Source organism: Amblyraja radiata, chromosome 1, assembly GCF_010909765.2.
Source record: "Amblyraja radiata isolate CabotCenter1 chromosome 1, sAmbRad1.1.pri, whole genome shotgun sequence".
In the NCBI taxonomy this organism is placed as follows: Eukaryota; Metazoa; Chordata; class Chondrichthyes; order Rajiformes; family Rajidae; genus Amblyraja; species Amblyraja radiata.
In genome coordinates this window covers 102,989,251-103,005,428 of record NC_045956.1, presented here as the reverse complement: position 1 = coordinate 103,005,428, position 16,178 = coordinate 102,989,251, and the positions used below count along the sequence as shown (strand labels likewise).

The following is a 16,178-nucleotide window of genomic DNA, read 5'->3' as shown; positions in this document are numbered from 1 at the left end:
GAGAGTTGTGGGGGAGAGGAGAGGGGGGGAGAGGAGGGGGGAGAGGAGGGGGGGAGGAGAGGGGGGATGGGGAGAGATGTGGGGAGAGAGAGGAGGGGAGAGAGAGAGGGAAAGGGAGAGGGATAGGGAGAGAGAGTTGTGGGGAGAGAGAAGAGGGGGGGAGAGAGAGAGAGAGAGAGAGTGCCTTTTTACTTCAACCCAAACCCCCCAAACAACCATTTGCAGACAGTGCTTTTTTACTCAAACTAACCATAATTTCATTTTCAAACCACTTTTACGGTACTTACTCACAGTTGTGTGGACATTTGTTCAGTGTCATTCAGAGCTCAGAGTGCCCTCCAGCTTGCAGAGACTGATTGAGGCACACCACTTCCTGGTTTTATAGTCCCTCCCCCTCCCTCCAGCAGGGGCAGCAGAGAGAATGGTGATTTTTTTTAAAACATCAATTTCTCTCTGATTTTTCATCGATGGGAAAAATACTCTGGTCCAGGAAGGCAGACGTGGGCTCTGATCGAGGTGGCCAAAAATGACGGCCGTAGGTGGCGGCGTTCTCTCGGAAATCGCAGCACAGACGGCCAAAAGCGGTCAAGAACAGAGATTTAGTAATATAGATATGTAAATCCACACTTAAGGGTGAAGTACTGTAAATACTGATACAGTGAAGTACTGTAAATACGTGGCGGCACTGGTGAATGGCTGTAGCTCGCCTGCAGTCCATTTGTTTTTACTTTTTTGTGTTGTTTTTTTCGTCTTGTTTAGTTAAGTTTTTGTTTTTTAGGTTTGTGTTATGTGTGGGAGGTGGGGGGTTGAACTGGGCTTTCTGTCTCTCCCTTCGGGGGAATGCGACTTTCTTGTTGTATCCCCCTTCTCTGCCTCCGTCTGCGCTGAGGCCTAATGGCGGAGCTGGCGACCTCGAGGCTCCGGAGGCAGAGCCTGTCAGGACTCGCCCTGGCTCGCTCCCGTGAGGGCGGCCCGGCTCGAGGGTAACGGCGCTCCCGTGAGGGTCTGAGACGCTCCCGTGAGGGTGGCCCGGCTTGAGGGTAACGGCACTCCCGTGAGGGCGGCCCAGCTCGAGGGTAACAGCGCTCCCGTGAGGGCGGCCTGGCTCGAGGGTAACGGCGCTCCCGTGAGGGCGGCCTGGCTCGAGGGTAACGGCGCTCCCGTGAGGGCGGCCTGGCTCGAGGGTAACGGCGTTCCCGTGCGGGCTGCCTGGCGCAGGGCTGAGACGCTCCCGTGAGGGCGGCCTGGCTCGAGGGTGGAACGGCGCTCACGTGAGGGCGACCCGGCTCGGGGCTGGAACGGTGCTCCGGTGGCTGAGACGGCGTTCTGGCGGCGGCGGCCTGAGTCCGGGTTTCGGCCGCGGGCCAGTGGACGACATCGTCAACAGCTGCGTCCGCTGGACTGGAGGGCGGCAGCTTCGACCACCCCCGGGCCGCGGAGTTTGAACCGGCCCGTTCGCGGAGCTCGGTGAGCCGCGGGACTGACTTACCATCGCCCGGTTGGGTATCGCCTCAGCGCAGAGGGAGAAGAGGAGGGAAGAGACAGCAGCCATAAGATTTTTGCCTCCATCACAGTGAGGAGGTGTTTGGTGGATGTTAATTTGTGTTTACTGTCTGTTTTGTTTATTATTGTATGTATGGCTGCAGGTAACGACATTTCGTTCAGACCGTAAGGTCTGAATGACAAATAAAGGTTCTAATTCTAATTCTAATAAGACAGCATTTCAGTTGAAATGTAATCCAGGACAAAAGGTTCAAGAAGGAACTGCAGATGCTGGAAAATCGAAGGTAGACAAAAGGGTTGCCTATTTCATTCGCTCCATAGATGCTGATGCACCCGCTGAGTTTCTCCAGCACTTTTGTCTATCCAGGACAAAAGTATGGGATTGTTCTTCTCCATGGATACTCCCTGACCTGTCCAGTATTTCCTGCCCTTTTCACTTTTATTTCAGATACTAGCATCTGTAATATTTTTGATTACATATAATTTAAGAGAGATAATTCAGCTCTTTTAGAAGAGTCTATTTCAATACGACCCACTTAATCTGCAGTCACTATTTTCCAAATGCTCCTGCACTTTAGGGTCAGTTACCAGTCCTACTAAATAAAACCCATTCCTATTTTAACCACACACTTTTATCCTACTAATATTCTACTTTAGTTAACCTTACTACTTTAGTAAGGTTCCCACCTGCTACAATCTGTGCTGTATCAGCCCAGCTCTACATGGGCTTGTGTCCAAGGCACTAAACTGCTGTTAACATGATATTTACACTAAGCTGGTAACCTGCCTTAAGACCAGTGGAATTCCTGCCGACAGGAGTTGGAGCGCATCCAACAGGAGTCAACAGGAGCTGGAGTCATTCCAGCAGGAGACGCTGTCAATCCAAGAGTAATTGGAGTCATTCCAGCTGGAACTGGAGCTGAGGAACTCCGAAGTGAGACGGAGTCCTACCCCAGCAGTAGTCAAATTTCCATCTCAGAAGAAACCAAAGCTGTACCCAGGGATATTCCCACCTATATTTCTTTATTTCTTCCTCTGGCTTCACGGTTCGCACTTCTTCTCAAAGAACATAGAGCGGAGCAAGTTAGACCACTCCTGCAAAACCCTTTTTTTTTTGTATTTTTATTAGAAGCAGTGTACAGTAGCATATGACATATACCGCGGCATATGACAAACATTTCGTGTACAACTTCTATTTTAAATTTAACAAGAAAAAGGTAGATCAAGAAAGAGAGAGAGCGAGAGAAGGAAAGAGTGATGTGTAAACGCCTAGAGTACCAGATGAGTAGTCCAGGGATGAACAAGTGATAGCCTGTAGAAAAATAAAGACAAAAGCTCATAAAATTGTTTTTTTTTAAAAGAAAGAAAAGAAAAAAAAGAGAGAAGTAAAAGAAAACAAGAGAGAAAAAAGGCACCCTTGTGTAGGGATATACCTGCTTCATATCTTACCACACCCATCACCCAGTTTGTAAATCGGTTTATTTCCAGAGTTGTGTTGCACCATACTATACTTGTAATAAATCAATAAATGGAGACCATATCTTTAAAAATTGCTCTGATTTTCCTGCTAAGACGAGTCTCATATCTTCTAGATGTAGCGTCTCAGACATGCTTGTGATCCACATTTTAAGCGTTGGGGTGGATGCATTTTTCCAACTCCTGCAAAATCCAATGGACTGACGTGTAGTACGCAACGGAGCGTGACTTCCGCCATTTCAGTAAACCCGACCCGACTTCAGATATGCCTCTCGCAGTGTAATCAGCATTGCTGGGGGAACAGTTTGTGTTTACTATGTTTATAGTATGTTTATAGTATCTTTGCTTGGAGCCCTGCACACAGACTGCGTATCCAGCCCCCGGTGCAACACTCACAGACTCTGCTACCAGAAGGTAGACTATTAAATCAATGCGGAGTTTAACACTCACTGTCACTACACAGACTCTACTAACCAGAAGACAAGTTATTGAGTCAGGGTGTAGTTTCAGTACACGGAACTCTGCTACCGGAATCCCACAGTGGGGATACCAGCCCCAGCGCTATCAGTCCATCTTCCACCTCTCTCCGCCAGTAACAACGTTTCCAATGGAATCGACACCTGCGGCAGTGACACCGATCCTGGTGCTCCCTGCACAAGATGCTGTTCCCAGTGGAGAGAAACTGTCCTCACTATAAAGGCAAACCCTCTCTGCCTCTCCGCTCACGCTTCGCATTCGTAGCTCCGGGACAAGATGTGCGCAGAGAGGGGTAAACAAACACACGAGGAATCATCTCACTGGGGAGTGTGAGGTAACTCACAATGCATCTATGATCTTTGTCACAGAGAGCGGAGAGAGAGTGCGAGAGAGGAAGGGAGAGGGAGCAGGCAGGGAGGGAGAGAGTGAGAGAGGGAGGGAGGGAAGAGGAGGAAGCCGACAGGAGGAGAGGGAGAGAGAGGGGGAAGAGAGGGCGGGGAGAAAGGGGAGAGAGAGGGAGGGAAGGTGAGAGAGAGGAGGGAGAGAGGAAGGGGGAGAAAGCGTAGAAAGGAGAGAGGGGGACAGAGACGGGGAAGGAGAGAGGAGTGAGAAGGGGAGAGAAGGGAGAGGGAGGGAAGAATGGACAATAGGAAGAGGCGAAGGTGGACAGTGCGAGACAGGGGAGTGGAGAGAGGTCATGGAAAGAAAGAGTGGGGAGGAGAAGGGGGGAAGAGCGAGGGAAAGGACGGTGTCAGAACGAGAGACAACAAGATAGAGGTTAAGGGAGATATTGGGGGAGAAGAGAGAGAGAACTGTGGGGACAAGCGGGTTAGAACGCAAGGCCGTGAGAGGAGAGAGAGGAGCGGGTGGGTCGGGGAGAGGTAGACAGACGGAGAGATAGAAATGAAACGCAGAGATAAAGTAGCGAGCGAGCGAGAGGGAGAGAGAGAGAGAGAGAGAGATAGAGAGAGAGAGAGAGAGAGAGAGAGAGAGAGAGAGAGAGAGAGAGAGAGAGAGAGAGAGAGAGAGAGAGGGAGGGGACGATGTGAGGTTTTACACTAGAGGCTAAGAGGACCAAAAAAAAGACGATTTGTGTGGTACTTGGTAAAATAATAGCAATATGAAGACGCCATGACCAAAGCAAAGTTACTAGAGTGGAGAAGGAAGCCGGTTACGGAAATGGCGCTAAAGATTACCCATGACCTACTATGGCTTTTTTGTCGAGTGGACTATCTTGCTCCGCTCTAAGATCTTTGCTTCTTCTGTCCTTATCTCACACCTTTGTCTTTTCATCTTTGGCTTTCGTCCAATCAGCTGCTTATAATCACATGCCAGCCCCCTCTCTCTCCCTCCCCCCCCCCCCCCTTTACCTGTATCCACCTATCTTCTTTGTCCCGTTTTCAGCGCCATTGACAATAAATTATTGGCTGAATTTTACCTCTGTAACATTTTCTGCCCCAACCCTATCTGTCTTGATTCTCTTAATGTACAAAAATCAATTGATCTAGGTCTTGAATGTATGAGTCACATCCTCTCAAATCAAAACCAATCCTTTATGATGTAGGAAGTGCAGTACACTCTGGTCTACTTCAGATAGCGTTGTTATTTGTTGTTCTAAAATAATTTGTTCAAAAAATTTAAATAAGCAACTTTGAATTAGATAGAGTGGAATATATAGTATATATATCCATAATGTTTGGGACAAAGACCCATCATTTATTTATTTGCCTCTGTACTCCACAATTTGATATTTGTAATAGAAAAAATCACAAGTGCACATTGTCAGATTTTATTAAAGGCCATTTTTATACATTTTGGTTTCACCATGTAGAAATTACAGCTGTGTTTATACATAGACCCCCCATTTCAGGGCACCACAATGTTTGGGACACAGCAATGTCATGTAAATGAAAGTAGTCATGTTTAGTATTTTGTTGCATATCCTTTGCATGCAATGACTACTTGAAGTCTGTGATTCATGGACATCACCAGTTGCTGGGTGTCTTCTCTGGTGATGCTCTGCCAGGCCTACATTTGCAGACATCTTTAGCTTATGCTTGTTTTGGGGGGCTAGTCCTCTTCAGCATATAAAAGGCATGCTCAATTGGGTTCAGATTGGGTGATTGACTTGGCCACTCAGAAATTAACCATTTTTTAGCTTTGAAAATCTCCTTTGTTGCTTTAGCAGTATGTTTGGGATCATTGCCTTGAAAGAACCGCCGGCCAATGAGTTTTGAGGCATTTGTTTGAACTTGAGCTGCTACCATTAGCAGTTGATTCATCAATGAAGATAAGTGAGCCAGTGCCTTCAGCAGCCATACATGCCCAGGCCATAACACCTCCACCACCGTGTTTCACAGATGAGGTGGTATGCTTTGGATCTTGGGCAGTTCCTTCTCTCCTCCATACTTGCTCTTGCCATCACTCTGATATAAGTTAATCTACATCTCATCTGATCCACAAGACCTTTTTCCAGTGGTTACTCTTTTAGTACTTCTTGGCAAACTATAACCAGGCCATCTTATTTTTGCGGCTAACCAGTGGTTTGCATCTTGCAGTGTAGCCTCTGTATTTCTGTTCATGAAGTCTTCTGCGGACAGTGGTCATTGACAAATCCACACCTGATTCCTGAGGAGTGTTTCTGATCTGTGGGACAGGTGTTTGGGGATTTTTTTTTCATGGCCATTCGAAGGGGGGGTGCAACGGGTGCGGTCGCACCCCCCTTTTTTCCCAGAATTTTAAAAATCCAGAGAGAAAATAAAAATTGGAGCGCAATCGGTCTTTCCACTTTGAAGGAAATTACCCGAAAATTTGGGAAATTCTGGTTCCAGTCTGCAGGATGATTTGGGGAAAAAATAATTGTGACCATCCGCGCCTGCGCAGTTGGGGGATGCCGGTGACGCAGTAGCGATGTAAAATGACGCCGTCTATCTGCGCGTGCGCAGTGGGCCTGGCGGGGCAGGATCAGATCACCACCATTTTCACTCATCGCCTCGACGCCCCAGGCCGTGTCTGGGTGAGTGGGGTCGTGGAAGGATATTGCGTTGTGGGGAGGAGGTGTCAAACTACCCGCAAAGGGTCCAATCCAGCCCGCGGGATGATTTGGAAAAAAAAAGGTGCCTGCTTCTCCAGGCTCGGGTCTGCGGTGTCTGCCCGCCCGGTCCATCACTTCCATCGCCGCCGGTCAGCGTGGCTTCCAGGGAGCGGGTCCTCGGTCGGTCCAGGAGTCCGTGCTCCCGTTGCCGAGCGAGAGCGAGAACCACTGAATCTGAACCCAGTCCTGACAGCGGCCGTGTACCCGACACCAGGGGCCGCTCCGGCCGGGCCCACGCCACTCCCCCGGCACCTCGCTCCCCCCCCCCCCCCAGCCCCACGCCACTCCCCCTCCCCGCTGGGCCCATGCCACCCTGCTGGGCCCACGCCAACCCTAACCCTAGCCCTTGCCCTAACTCTAGGTTGATAGGCTTGGTATAAGTATAAATTATCCCTAGCGTGTGTGGGATAGTGTGCAGGGGATGGCTGGTCGGTGCGGACTCGGTGAGCCAAAGGGCACTGTATCTCCGAACTAAATGTGACACAGGGGCCCCAGGGGTTGGACTCGAACCCCCATGTTCTGCCTGCTCCTCATGGGAACTAAACTGTTGGTCACGAGTTGTCCCAGAGGCAGATCTCTCTTCCAATGGTTTCTCCAAACCTCCAGAGGCTGCGGACTTTTCAACTGGGAACAGGCAACGTGGTCAATGTACCAGTGCCACCCACCTGCTCCGGCCACTAAATACCCACCACCCATTTTGAAGCGATGGTGGGGGGGGGGGGGGGGGGGGGGAGGGGAGTTCAGTCTACGCTCACTGAATCCATCCCTGTGAAAAGTTAAAGATGGTGATTGGATCTGGAAGCAGACCAATACATCTGTAAATAAAACTGGACAGACATCTTTTCATTTGCACAATTGATTTTATTGTATTAATTTTAATATATTAATGTGTAAAATCCATGCATTGAAGGTGTTAATTTTGGCTAAATTAAAGACACCATAAAATGGAGGATCCCTGCACTTGTCAGAATTGCTTAACCCTTGAAAGTTGAACTTTACAAGTTTTGATTGGCGCCAGCCAGTCTAGGCTCAGATAAGTATGCAGGATGGTGAGGGGTCCAGGTGTTCTCCCTGTTTCTCTTAAATTGATAACATGTACAGCAGTTTTGCAAACAAACTTTTCGATTGAACCGCTGCAAAAACATTGTAAATAGCATAAATAATGTTGCAAGACAGTCATCCTGTTAATTGATGATAAGTCAAATTGTTGAGCCTTGGAGAAACTGTTTGAATCTCAGGTCACATGTTTCAATGTTTGTTCTTGTTTGCTTCCTTCCAGAGCTTTCTTTCTTATACAATGTATTAGCCACTGTATTATTGGGTTAAGGAAATGTCTGTTATGTATGGGGTTAATCGATATCTGTAATTGTACTATAAAAAGACCACCCCAATGTGGTTCGGCCCCTCAAGGTCCAGGGACCTATAAAAGTCAGCTGCCACGAGGTCCTATGTCGATCTTCTGGGAGAGCGCTAGGGGCTGCGTGACCTTCTGGAGTGTCACTGTTTGAACGAGGCCTAGAGGGCTTGATCTGGCAGATACGAGCATCGAGCCCGCAGTGGGATAGGTACAGTAGTTGAACTGTATTCTGTTTTGTCAAAATAAAGATTATTTGATCAAGTGCTTGATTCAGTGGTTTTTGACTGAAACTAGACTGGGGGGGGCGAAGCTTAGAACGAGCTATTTACAAAGGAAGAATATTTTACAACCCATCTATGGTCCCTAACCCCCCAACCCTAACCCTAAACGGTCGTCACCCACAGGGCAGCATACGTAAGCGTGTGACAGGGCGCACGACACGATGAGACACCAGATGTCGCCCCTGGATTTTGAACATTCCAAAATCCAGGGGCAACAGGGAGTTACTGTGCGTCACTACAAACGTCATCACGCATCAATCTGTGTCACGGCCTGACCACGATGCGACAACCTCTTTTCAGGCTGTCGCCGAAAATGTCGCTCAAGTTGGACAGGCCCTTCAAGCTGCGAAACCTGAGGGCAAGGCTTTCGAAGGCAGCGTCGGCGGCCAACTTCTCCCTGGCAAAGTTCTCGATCACCTCAGGCTTGAGTCCGCAGTGCTCGAAAAAGTCATATGGCACCAAAGTGCCTAATATATATTTTCATAATACATTTTATGTACAACTTCTTTTTTTTTTTTTGTTACATTGAAAAAAGATTAGGATAAGAAAAAGAAGTTAGATAGTAAAGGATAGAAAGATGTGAAATATATAGTGTGTGAAAAAAGAAAACGAGTAAATGAAGAAAGTTGAGAGAGAAAATAGAGAAAATAAAATAAAATAAAAAAGAAAAGGAGATCATTATTTATAATCTTGACCAACCCTCTCAAAAAACTCTTTAAGCCCGAGCAGGCTCGGGAGAAGCGGCAGCTGAGGTCGGAGTGCAAGCACCGTAATCCTCCTTCACCAACCCACCGCTTGAGCGGCTCCTTGGGGCGACCTGCTGCTGCTTCTCGTGGCGCTGTTGGCGTGGTTACTTGTGCACCCTGGGATGCTGCTGACGTGGCGACTGGTGCTTCCTTTCTTTTAAAATCTTTTTACTAGTTTTTTTTCAAAAACAAAACAACAAAAAAGATAAACATATTGATACATAGGGATCAGGATTACATTAATAACAGGTATAACCTAAATATGAGTCCAGTGTCAAAATACACATTGAGTGTAGACCACCCTGTCTCTATGTAAATAGAGTTAAGTGTTTAAAAGAGAACTTGTATATATAAAAAGATAAAAAGGAAAAAAAGAGAAAAACAAAACACCCTAAACTAGAAAAAAAAGCAAAACAGAATCTGGGCTGCAAAGAATTTCAACAATTTAAGTCCCTGACTGGTGCTTCCTGGGGTGCTGCTGGAGTGGTTGCTTGTGCACCCTTGGGTGCTGCTGGTGTAGTTACTTGTGCACCCTGGGGTGTTGCTGGCGAGGCTGCTGTTTCTCCCTGTAGTGCTGCTGTTGTGGTTACTTGTGCACCCTGGGGTGCTGTACCCTCTGCTAATTCTCCCCCTTCCTGCGTTGCTCCTCCCGTTGCCGGCCCCTGCTGCTTGTCGCCCTGGCCGCTAGAGCCGGGCAGCAGCTGCCGGACCAGGCTGCCACCGCGCTTGAAACAGCGGGCGCTGCTAGTGGCCGCCGCTCCCCGCACAAACTCGCACTGCTGCCGGTACATGACCAGCGAGTCGGGCCTGAGCTGCCTCTAGGAGCTGGAGTGATGAACGGTCAGGCGGGAGCCCCAGCTGCCCGCTCTGCTAGGAGCTGCCGGAGGCCAGGTAAGTCTTCGTGTTGCTGCTGGCCCCGCTGCTGCTGCCTTCCTCGGAGGCAGAGCTGTGCAAACCATTGGGCTCCACTTTGCACCCGCTCGCCGTCTTGTTCTTCTACTACTTGGCCTTTCCGGCAGCCAGTCTCTTCACGGCGCTCTGCCGACCCCGCCTGTCCCCCACCATTTGACTGCGGAGGTAGCCGGGACCTTTGGTCACGAGCCTGAGCGGCAGAGAAACGCTCGGCTCGGGCGACATGCTTGCAGTGGGCGCAATCTCACTTGACATCTTACTTTGACCCAGCCAACTAGGACAAACACGTTTTCATGCCAGGGTGCCAGCAGTCGCCGAAAAAGTCGAGTCAGTGGGACAGGCCCTTTACAGTAACAGGCAATCAAATCAACACACAAAACATTTTCTAAAAAAAGGTTTGCTTTACTGCAAAAACTTACAATATTTTATTTGCAGTTTTTGCATGCTCCTTTATTACATTTTACATAACATTTTACAACAGTACAACTTGATTATTAAAACTAGGACAACTGCAATTCTTGATTTAAAAAAAACGTATACAACAATGACCCCAATCACCCCATTCCACCCACTCATTACTCTTGACAACCAAAATTATTTCTGAAATATTGCTCATAAATTTGGTGCAAAAATGCTCCTAAATATGGCTCAGAATGCACCAGAGAGCATTTAAAACCCCAGAGCTTCCAGAGCCCGCTTAAGGGCTCTGGACCCCGGCCGCAAAAGGATACGCGCTTGTGATATGTGCTGCGCGCACATTATTTCATATAGGATTTTTGTAATCCGGTCATGCCACCCCCCCCCCCCCTTTTTTTTTAAAAAGCTTCATAAGGGCCTGTCTTTATTATAGAGAGAATTCTTCTGTCATCAGCTGTGGGGGTCTTCCTTAGCCTGTCAGTCCCTTTGCGATTAGTAAGCTCACCAGTGCTCTCTTTCTTCTCAATTATGTTCCAAACAGTTGATTTCGGTAAGCTGATGTCTCTGTTAGTTTTATTCTTGTTTCTCAGTCTCATAATGGATTCTTTGACTTTCATTGGCACAACTTTGGTCCTCGTGTTGATAAACAGCAATAAAAGTTTCCAAAGGTGATGGAAAGATTGGAGGAAAGACTAGGTGCTGAGAGCTCTCTTATACCTGCATTAAGCAGGCAATTAAACACACCCGAGCAATTACAAACACCTGTGAAGCCATGTGTCCCAAACATTATGATCAGGCTTATATTACAATTGTACAAGATGTTAGTGAGGCCACACTTGGAATACTGTGTTCCATTTTGGTCATCCTGCTAGAGGAAGGATTTCATTAACCTAGACAGAGTACAGTGAAGATTTTAAAGAATATTCCTAAGGAACGTTTGGGTAGGCTAAGACTATATTCCTTGAGGCACAGGTTGAATGGTGATCGTGTAAAATCATGAGGTGAATAGATACTGTGAATGCAAAGTTTTTTTCGCAAGTCAAAAACAAGAAGACATAGGTTTAAGGTGAGAGGGACAGGATTTAATGCAAATCTGAGGGGCATCCTTTTCTCTCAGGTGGACATATAGAACGAGCTGCCAGAGGAGGTAGTTGAGGCAGATACTATAACAGCAAGTACATGGGCCAAGCGTGGGGAAATGAGACTAGCTTAGATGGGGCATCTTGCTCGGCATGAACAAATTGAGCTGAAGGGCCTGTTTCCATGCTGTATGACTCTGGGAAATTGCAACATGGCTATGTAGTGTTTGTTCAATTGTAGTTAGTGGAAGGCCAGAATTTTCTTTGCAGATCATTTCATCCTGGATGGGAGGATGGAGGGTGAGATTCAGTGCTGGGTTTCCTTTCAGTTGGTGTTTGGTGTCAATGACCATACCATTCCTCCAGAATTTACCATTTCACTGCCTGGAGCAGCAGAACCACATTGAGACCATTGGGCATGTGGAGAAAATAGCAGGTTGGGGAGGTGATGTGGTGACTGATTGGGAGATTCTGTTCTTGCTAACTTATAGAGCATGATGTGTTTTTGTGTTCCATTACAGAGAGCCGCTTAATACTTGACGCATTTGCACAGCAATGCAGTCGAGTCCTGACTCTCCTGAAAGACAATGGAAAACTTCTGGACACCAACTATCCTCAAGTCGTTTCAAGTGTGAAAAGGGAGAGTGGATGCTATGAAGAGCATACAGGACAGTGCCAGCTTGTCAGAAGTGGCCCAGTGCAGCCACTGACAGGAGGCAACCCGGATATGGAATTGGAGTACGTGCAGAAGAAACATCAAACCTCAGCCTTGCTGCGCGTATTTACTGACTCCCTTCAGAGTTACCTCCTAGCCGGGGGCCGGCCTTCACAGAGTAACAGCGAGTGCAATCACATGACGGAAATGGATCCACTTTCCACGTCTCCTACCCACACCCTGGGAGGGTGGACATCCCCCGCCACGTCCGAATCCCATGTTCATCCATCATCGACGTTTCCTGAGGAGGAAGAAGAGGGTGGATACTGTCAGAGATGCCAAGAGTTGGAACAAGAAGTAGTTTTACTTCAACAGGAAAATGAGGAGATGAGGAAAACCTTGGATAGCATTCCAGGTGTGTAAAGCCCTAACTGGCCATTCTAATGCTGTGCTGTCATACCAACAGAGCAGATGTCAAATGGTGTTGCATTTACACCAAATATTTTACAGGCAGTCTGGAAGTTTTGGTACTGAGACAAATCTTAAATCTCAGATTTAACTCTCACGCTTATAACTGTTGCAGGAATAGTTTTCTCGGACAGAAACACAAAGTCCAAAACATGGTTAAATGACTGCAGTGTACCCAAGCAAATGTATTACCTCTGGCGCACACACAGTGGCATTAATTCATTGACAAGATAAAATCAGGTTGACTTAATATGATCTGGTTTCTCTTTGCCTTTGTTTAGTTTAGAGATAAATTGCGGAAATAGGCCCCTCGGCCCACCAAATCCGCGCCGACCAGTGATCCCCACACACTTACACTATCCTACACATGCTAGGGACAATTTACAACCAAACCAAGCTAATTAGCCTACAAACCTGTATGTCTTTGGAGTGCCGGAGGAAAACCGGAGATCCCGGAGAAAACCCACGCAGATCATGGGGAGAATGTACAGACAAGCACCCATAGTCAGGATCGAACCCAGTTCTCTAGCGCTGTAAGGCAGCAACTCTACAGCTGCGCCACCGTGCCGCACTTCCCTCTGAGGGTAGTGAATCTCTCGAGTTTTCTACTCCCAATGGTAGTGGAGGCCAAATCATTAAATATATTGGGAATCACAAACATTTCAAAGATCGAAGAGTTGAGGGATTTTGGGGAATTGGCACAGAAGAGTTCAGATCAGCATAGATCAATGATGATCATATTGAGTGGTGGGGATGACTTAAGGGGTCGAGTGGTCTGCCCTGATAGTATTGCCTTGTGTTCCTTGCAATAATCAATGTGATTGCAAATCTTGGCAGCACAGTATTGCTGTCACTTGTCACTTTGCCACTTACTCCGCCCATCTGTCAATTAAATCCTCCTCACCTGTATCCACCTATCACTTGCTAGAACTTGTCCTGCTTCCTCCTCCCCTTCCCAACTTTCTCCCCCCCCCCCCCCCCCCCCATTACAATCAGTCTGAAGAAGGGTCCAGACCCGAAACGTCGTCTGTCCATTTTCTCCACAGATGCTGCCTGACCCACTGAGTTACCCCAGCACTTTGTGTTTTGAACAATATTTGCTGATTGGATTCTGGTAAGTCCAGCCACAATATATTTCTTCTACCTCTGGTAGAATTCATTTATAAGATTTGCAAATGTATGTTGCAATGTTTGCACTTGTCACCATTCACAGTATAAGCCATATCATTCTACTTTCTTCCAAGATTTTCATTCTATCGGCATGAGAGCAGTTTTGGTTGCACAGATGTTCCTTGAGCAATAACTTCCAAATCTTTACCCAGGTTCCGGCCCCTCTGATGCAGCGGTGGGAGGTTATGTACAGAGACTTCCTTGCTGAGAGTTAAGTGTTTGTTGGAATATATGAGTGCGGCAATTCATATGTTAGCATCTTACAATTATTGAAAGTAGATAGTCCATAAAATAACAATTTGATCTTATTTAGATTTTGCCTTGCTGAATGATGGACACTTTCATTTAATCAATTTTCCCCATGAGTTGATTATTCAAAATGCTTTTCTCCCATGCAGTGCCCTGCCAGACCGTTCTTGATTATTACAAGACTGTCCTTCAGCACCACAACCAACTTGTTCAACCAGTCTCAGAGGAGCAGCCACCAGAGGTAAGTACTTCCCATGGAAAACCAAGTTCACAATGATTTCTTGTACGGTACACAACCTTTTATCCGAAAGCCTTGGGACCAGACACTTCTCGGATTTCGGAATTTTTCGGATTTCGGAATGGAAGATTTTTAGCGTAGATTAGGTAGGTAGCACGGGAGGCTTGAAAAGTCTGGAGAGGCTGCCTCCTCCCCGGAGACCGGGGAATCATTGTAAATCATTGCTTAAATGTTAGTCAGTTAGTTTGGAGGGATTTTATGTGGTGGGGGGGGGGTGAAGGTGGAAACTTTAATTCTTAGTCCCCTACCTGGTCGGAGAGGCGGGGAGCGGGCAATGCCTTACCGGGTCGCCGTGCAGTAAGCTCCGGAGCGCTGTGGCCGCCGACTCCCAACATCGCGGAGCTGGGGCTGCGGGCGTCCGGCAGCGGGCGGCGCCGGTTGGAGCTCCGACCCCGGCGAACTCTACCCCCGGCTGCGCGGCGCTCCAAATCCAGCGTGGCCCGCGGCCGGATGCCCGTAGCCCCAGCTCCGCGATGTTGGGAGTCAGCGGCGGCCACAGCGCTGGGATACCAGCGGGGAGCGGGCAATGCCTTACCGGGTCGCCGTGCGGTAAGCTCTGGAGCGCTGTGGCCTCCGACTCCCAACATCGCGGAGCTGGGGCTGCGGGTGTCCGGCCGCGGGCGGCGCTGGATTTGGAGCGCCGCGCAGCCAGGGGTAGAGTTGCCGGGGTCGGAGCTACAACCGGCGCCGCCCGCGGCAGGACACCCGCAGCCCCAGCTCCGCGTTGTTAGGAGTTGGCGGCCACAGCGCTCCGGAGCTTACTGCACGGCGACCCGGTAAGGCATTGCCCGCTCCCCGCCTCTCCGACCATGTAGGGCACTAAGAATTAAAGTTTCCCCCTTCACCCCCACCCCCCCCTTCACATAAAAGCCCTCCAAACTAACTGACTAACATTTAAGCAATGATTTACAGATGTTTAAGTGTCTCCCCAGTCTCCGGGGAGGAGGCAGCCACTACAGTAGTACAGACCTATTTGACCATGGGTCGTTTCGGGTCAAGTTTGGCGCCAAACGCGAGCTTTGGTGTGCAGACGACATCCTGGAAAAAATGTCCGGTTTTCGGAGCTTTTCGGTTTCCGGAACTCCGGATAAAAGGTTGTGCACCTGTACTTTGGAGAGATTCATCTCATTTGAGTGCCAGTGACACCCAGAAATATTGCCACTGTTTCTCTCTCCACAGGTACTGACTACAGTGAACCTCCAGCATTATCTGCTTTATTTCAGATTTCCAGCAATTGCTGTTCATTCACTTTTAGTTCGTCTGTTTTGACATTGATGCTCAACATTGAGATTGCACGATCTGTTTATCTTAATTTCTTTCCCCCTAAGCACTGTTAACTTTCGGTCTTTTTTTCAGTCTTATCAAAAAATACACCCAGGCTTTCTAAATGTTGCTTGTAATTTAAATGATGGTTCAAGGTATCGTAATTCTTAAATATGACATCAATGACTAACAAGTGTAACATTTGACAGCAATGGTTTATATTTATGAAGATATTAAGGTTAGACACGTGATTTATTTTTTGGTTCAAAGCTTTGCGTGCGGTGAACAAATTAATTTTATTTGTTCTATGTTATAAAGTGTAACAACAAACACAAGTGATAAGTGTAAGAACTCTGTATGTCTGAGTCATCAGATTAGGCATCAGTCGTGCAGCCCTCCTCTGGACCTTATCTATAACTGCGTCACTTCAGACATGGTGGGGAACAGAACAGAACACAGTACTTTGGTCATGGACTGACCTGTAATTTGTGCAGAGTTAGAACACTGTTCAGCGACTGCTCCTGAATGGTTCCATAGGAACAACTTTGCACTTCTGATCAACGCTAGCCTTTTCAAGCTCCACTGACAATATAGATGATTCCTTGAACTGGGAGCAGTACAAAACTGATTTATTAACACATTACAACTTTAGTGAACCTCAGTGTGTCTGCAACTCTAAGCTTAATAATTTCAATAATTTTGAAAGGATTTTGCTGCCTGGTAGTACTAAGTA

The 16,178-nt window shown here is 47.7% G+C and overlaps 1 protein-coding gene across 1 annotated transcript in view; it reads left to right on the top strand.

Moving 5' to 3' along the window:
• The window catches only part of bend4 (BEN domain containing 4), a 53,297-nt gene that overhangs the window by 27,935 nt on the left and 9,184 nt on the right, over nt 1-16,178 (top strand). Inside the window, exons 2-3 of the mRNA XM_033027853.1 lie at nt 11,864-12,412; nt 14,034-14,125. Coding sequence (XP_032883744.1) covers nt 11,864-12,412; nt 14,034-14,125 — 641 coding nt within the window. The remainder of the gene's footprint in view (nt 1-11,863; nt 12,413-14,033; nt 14,126-16,178) is intronic.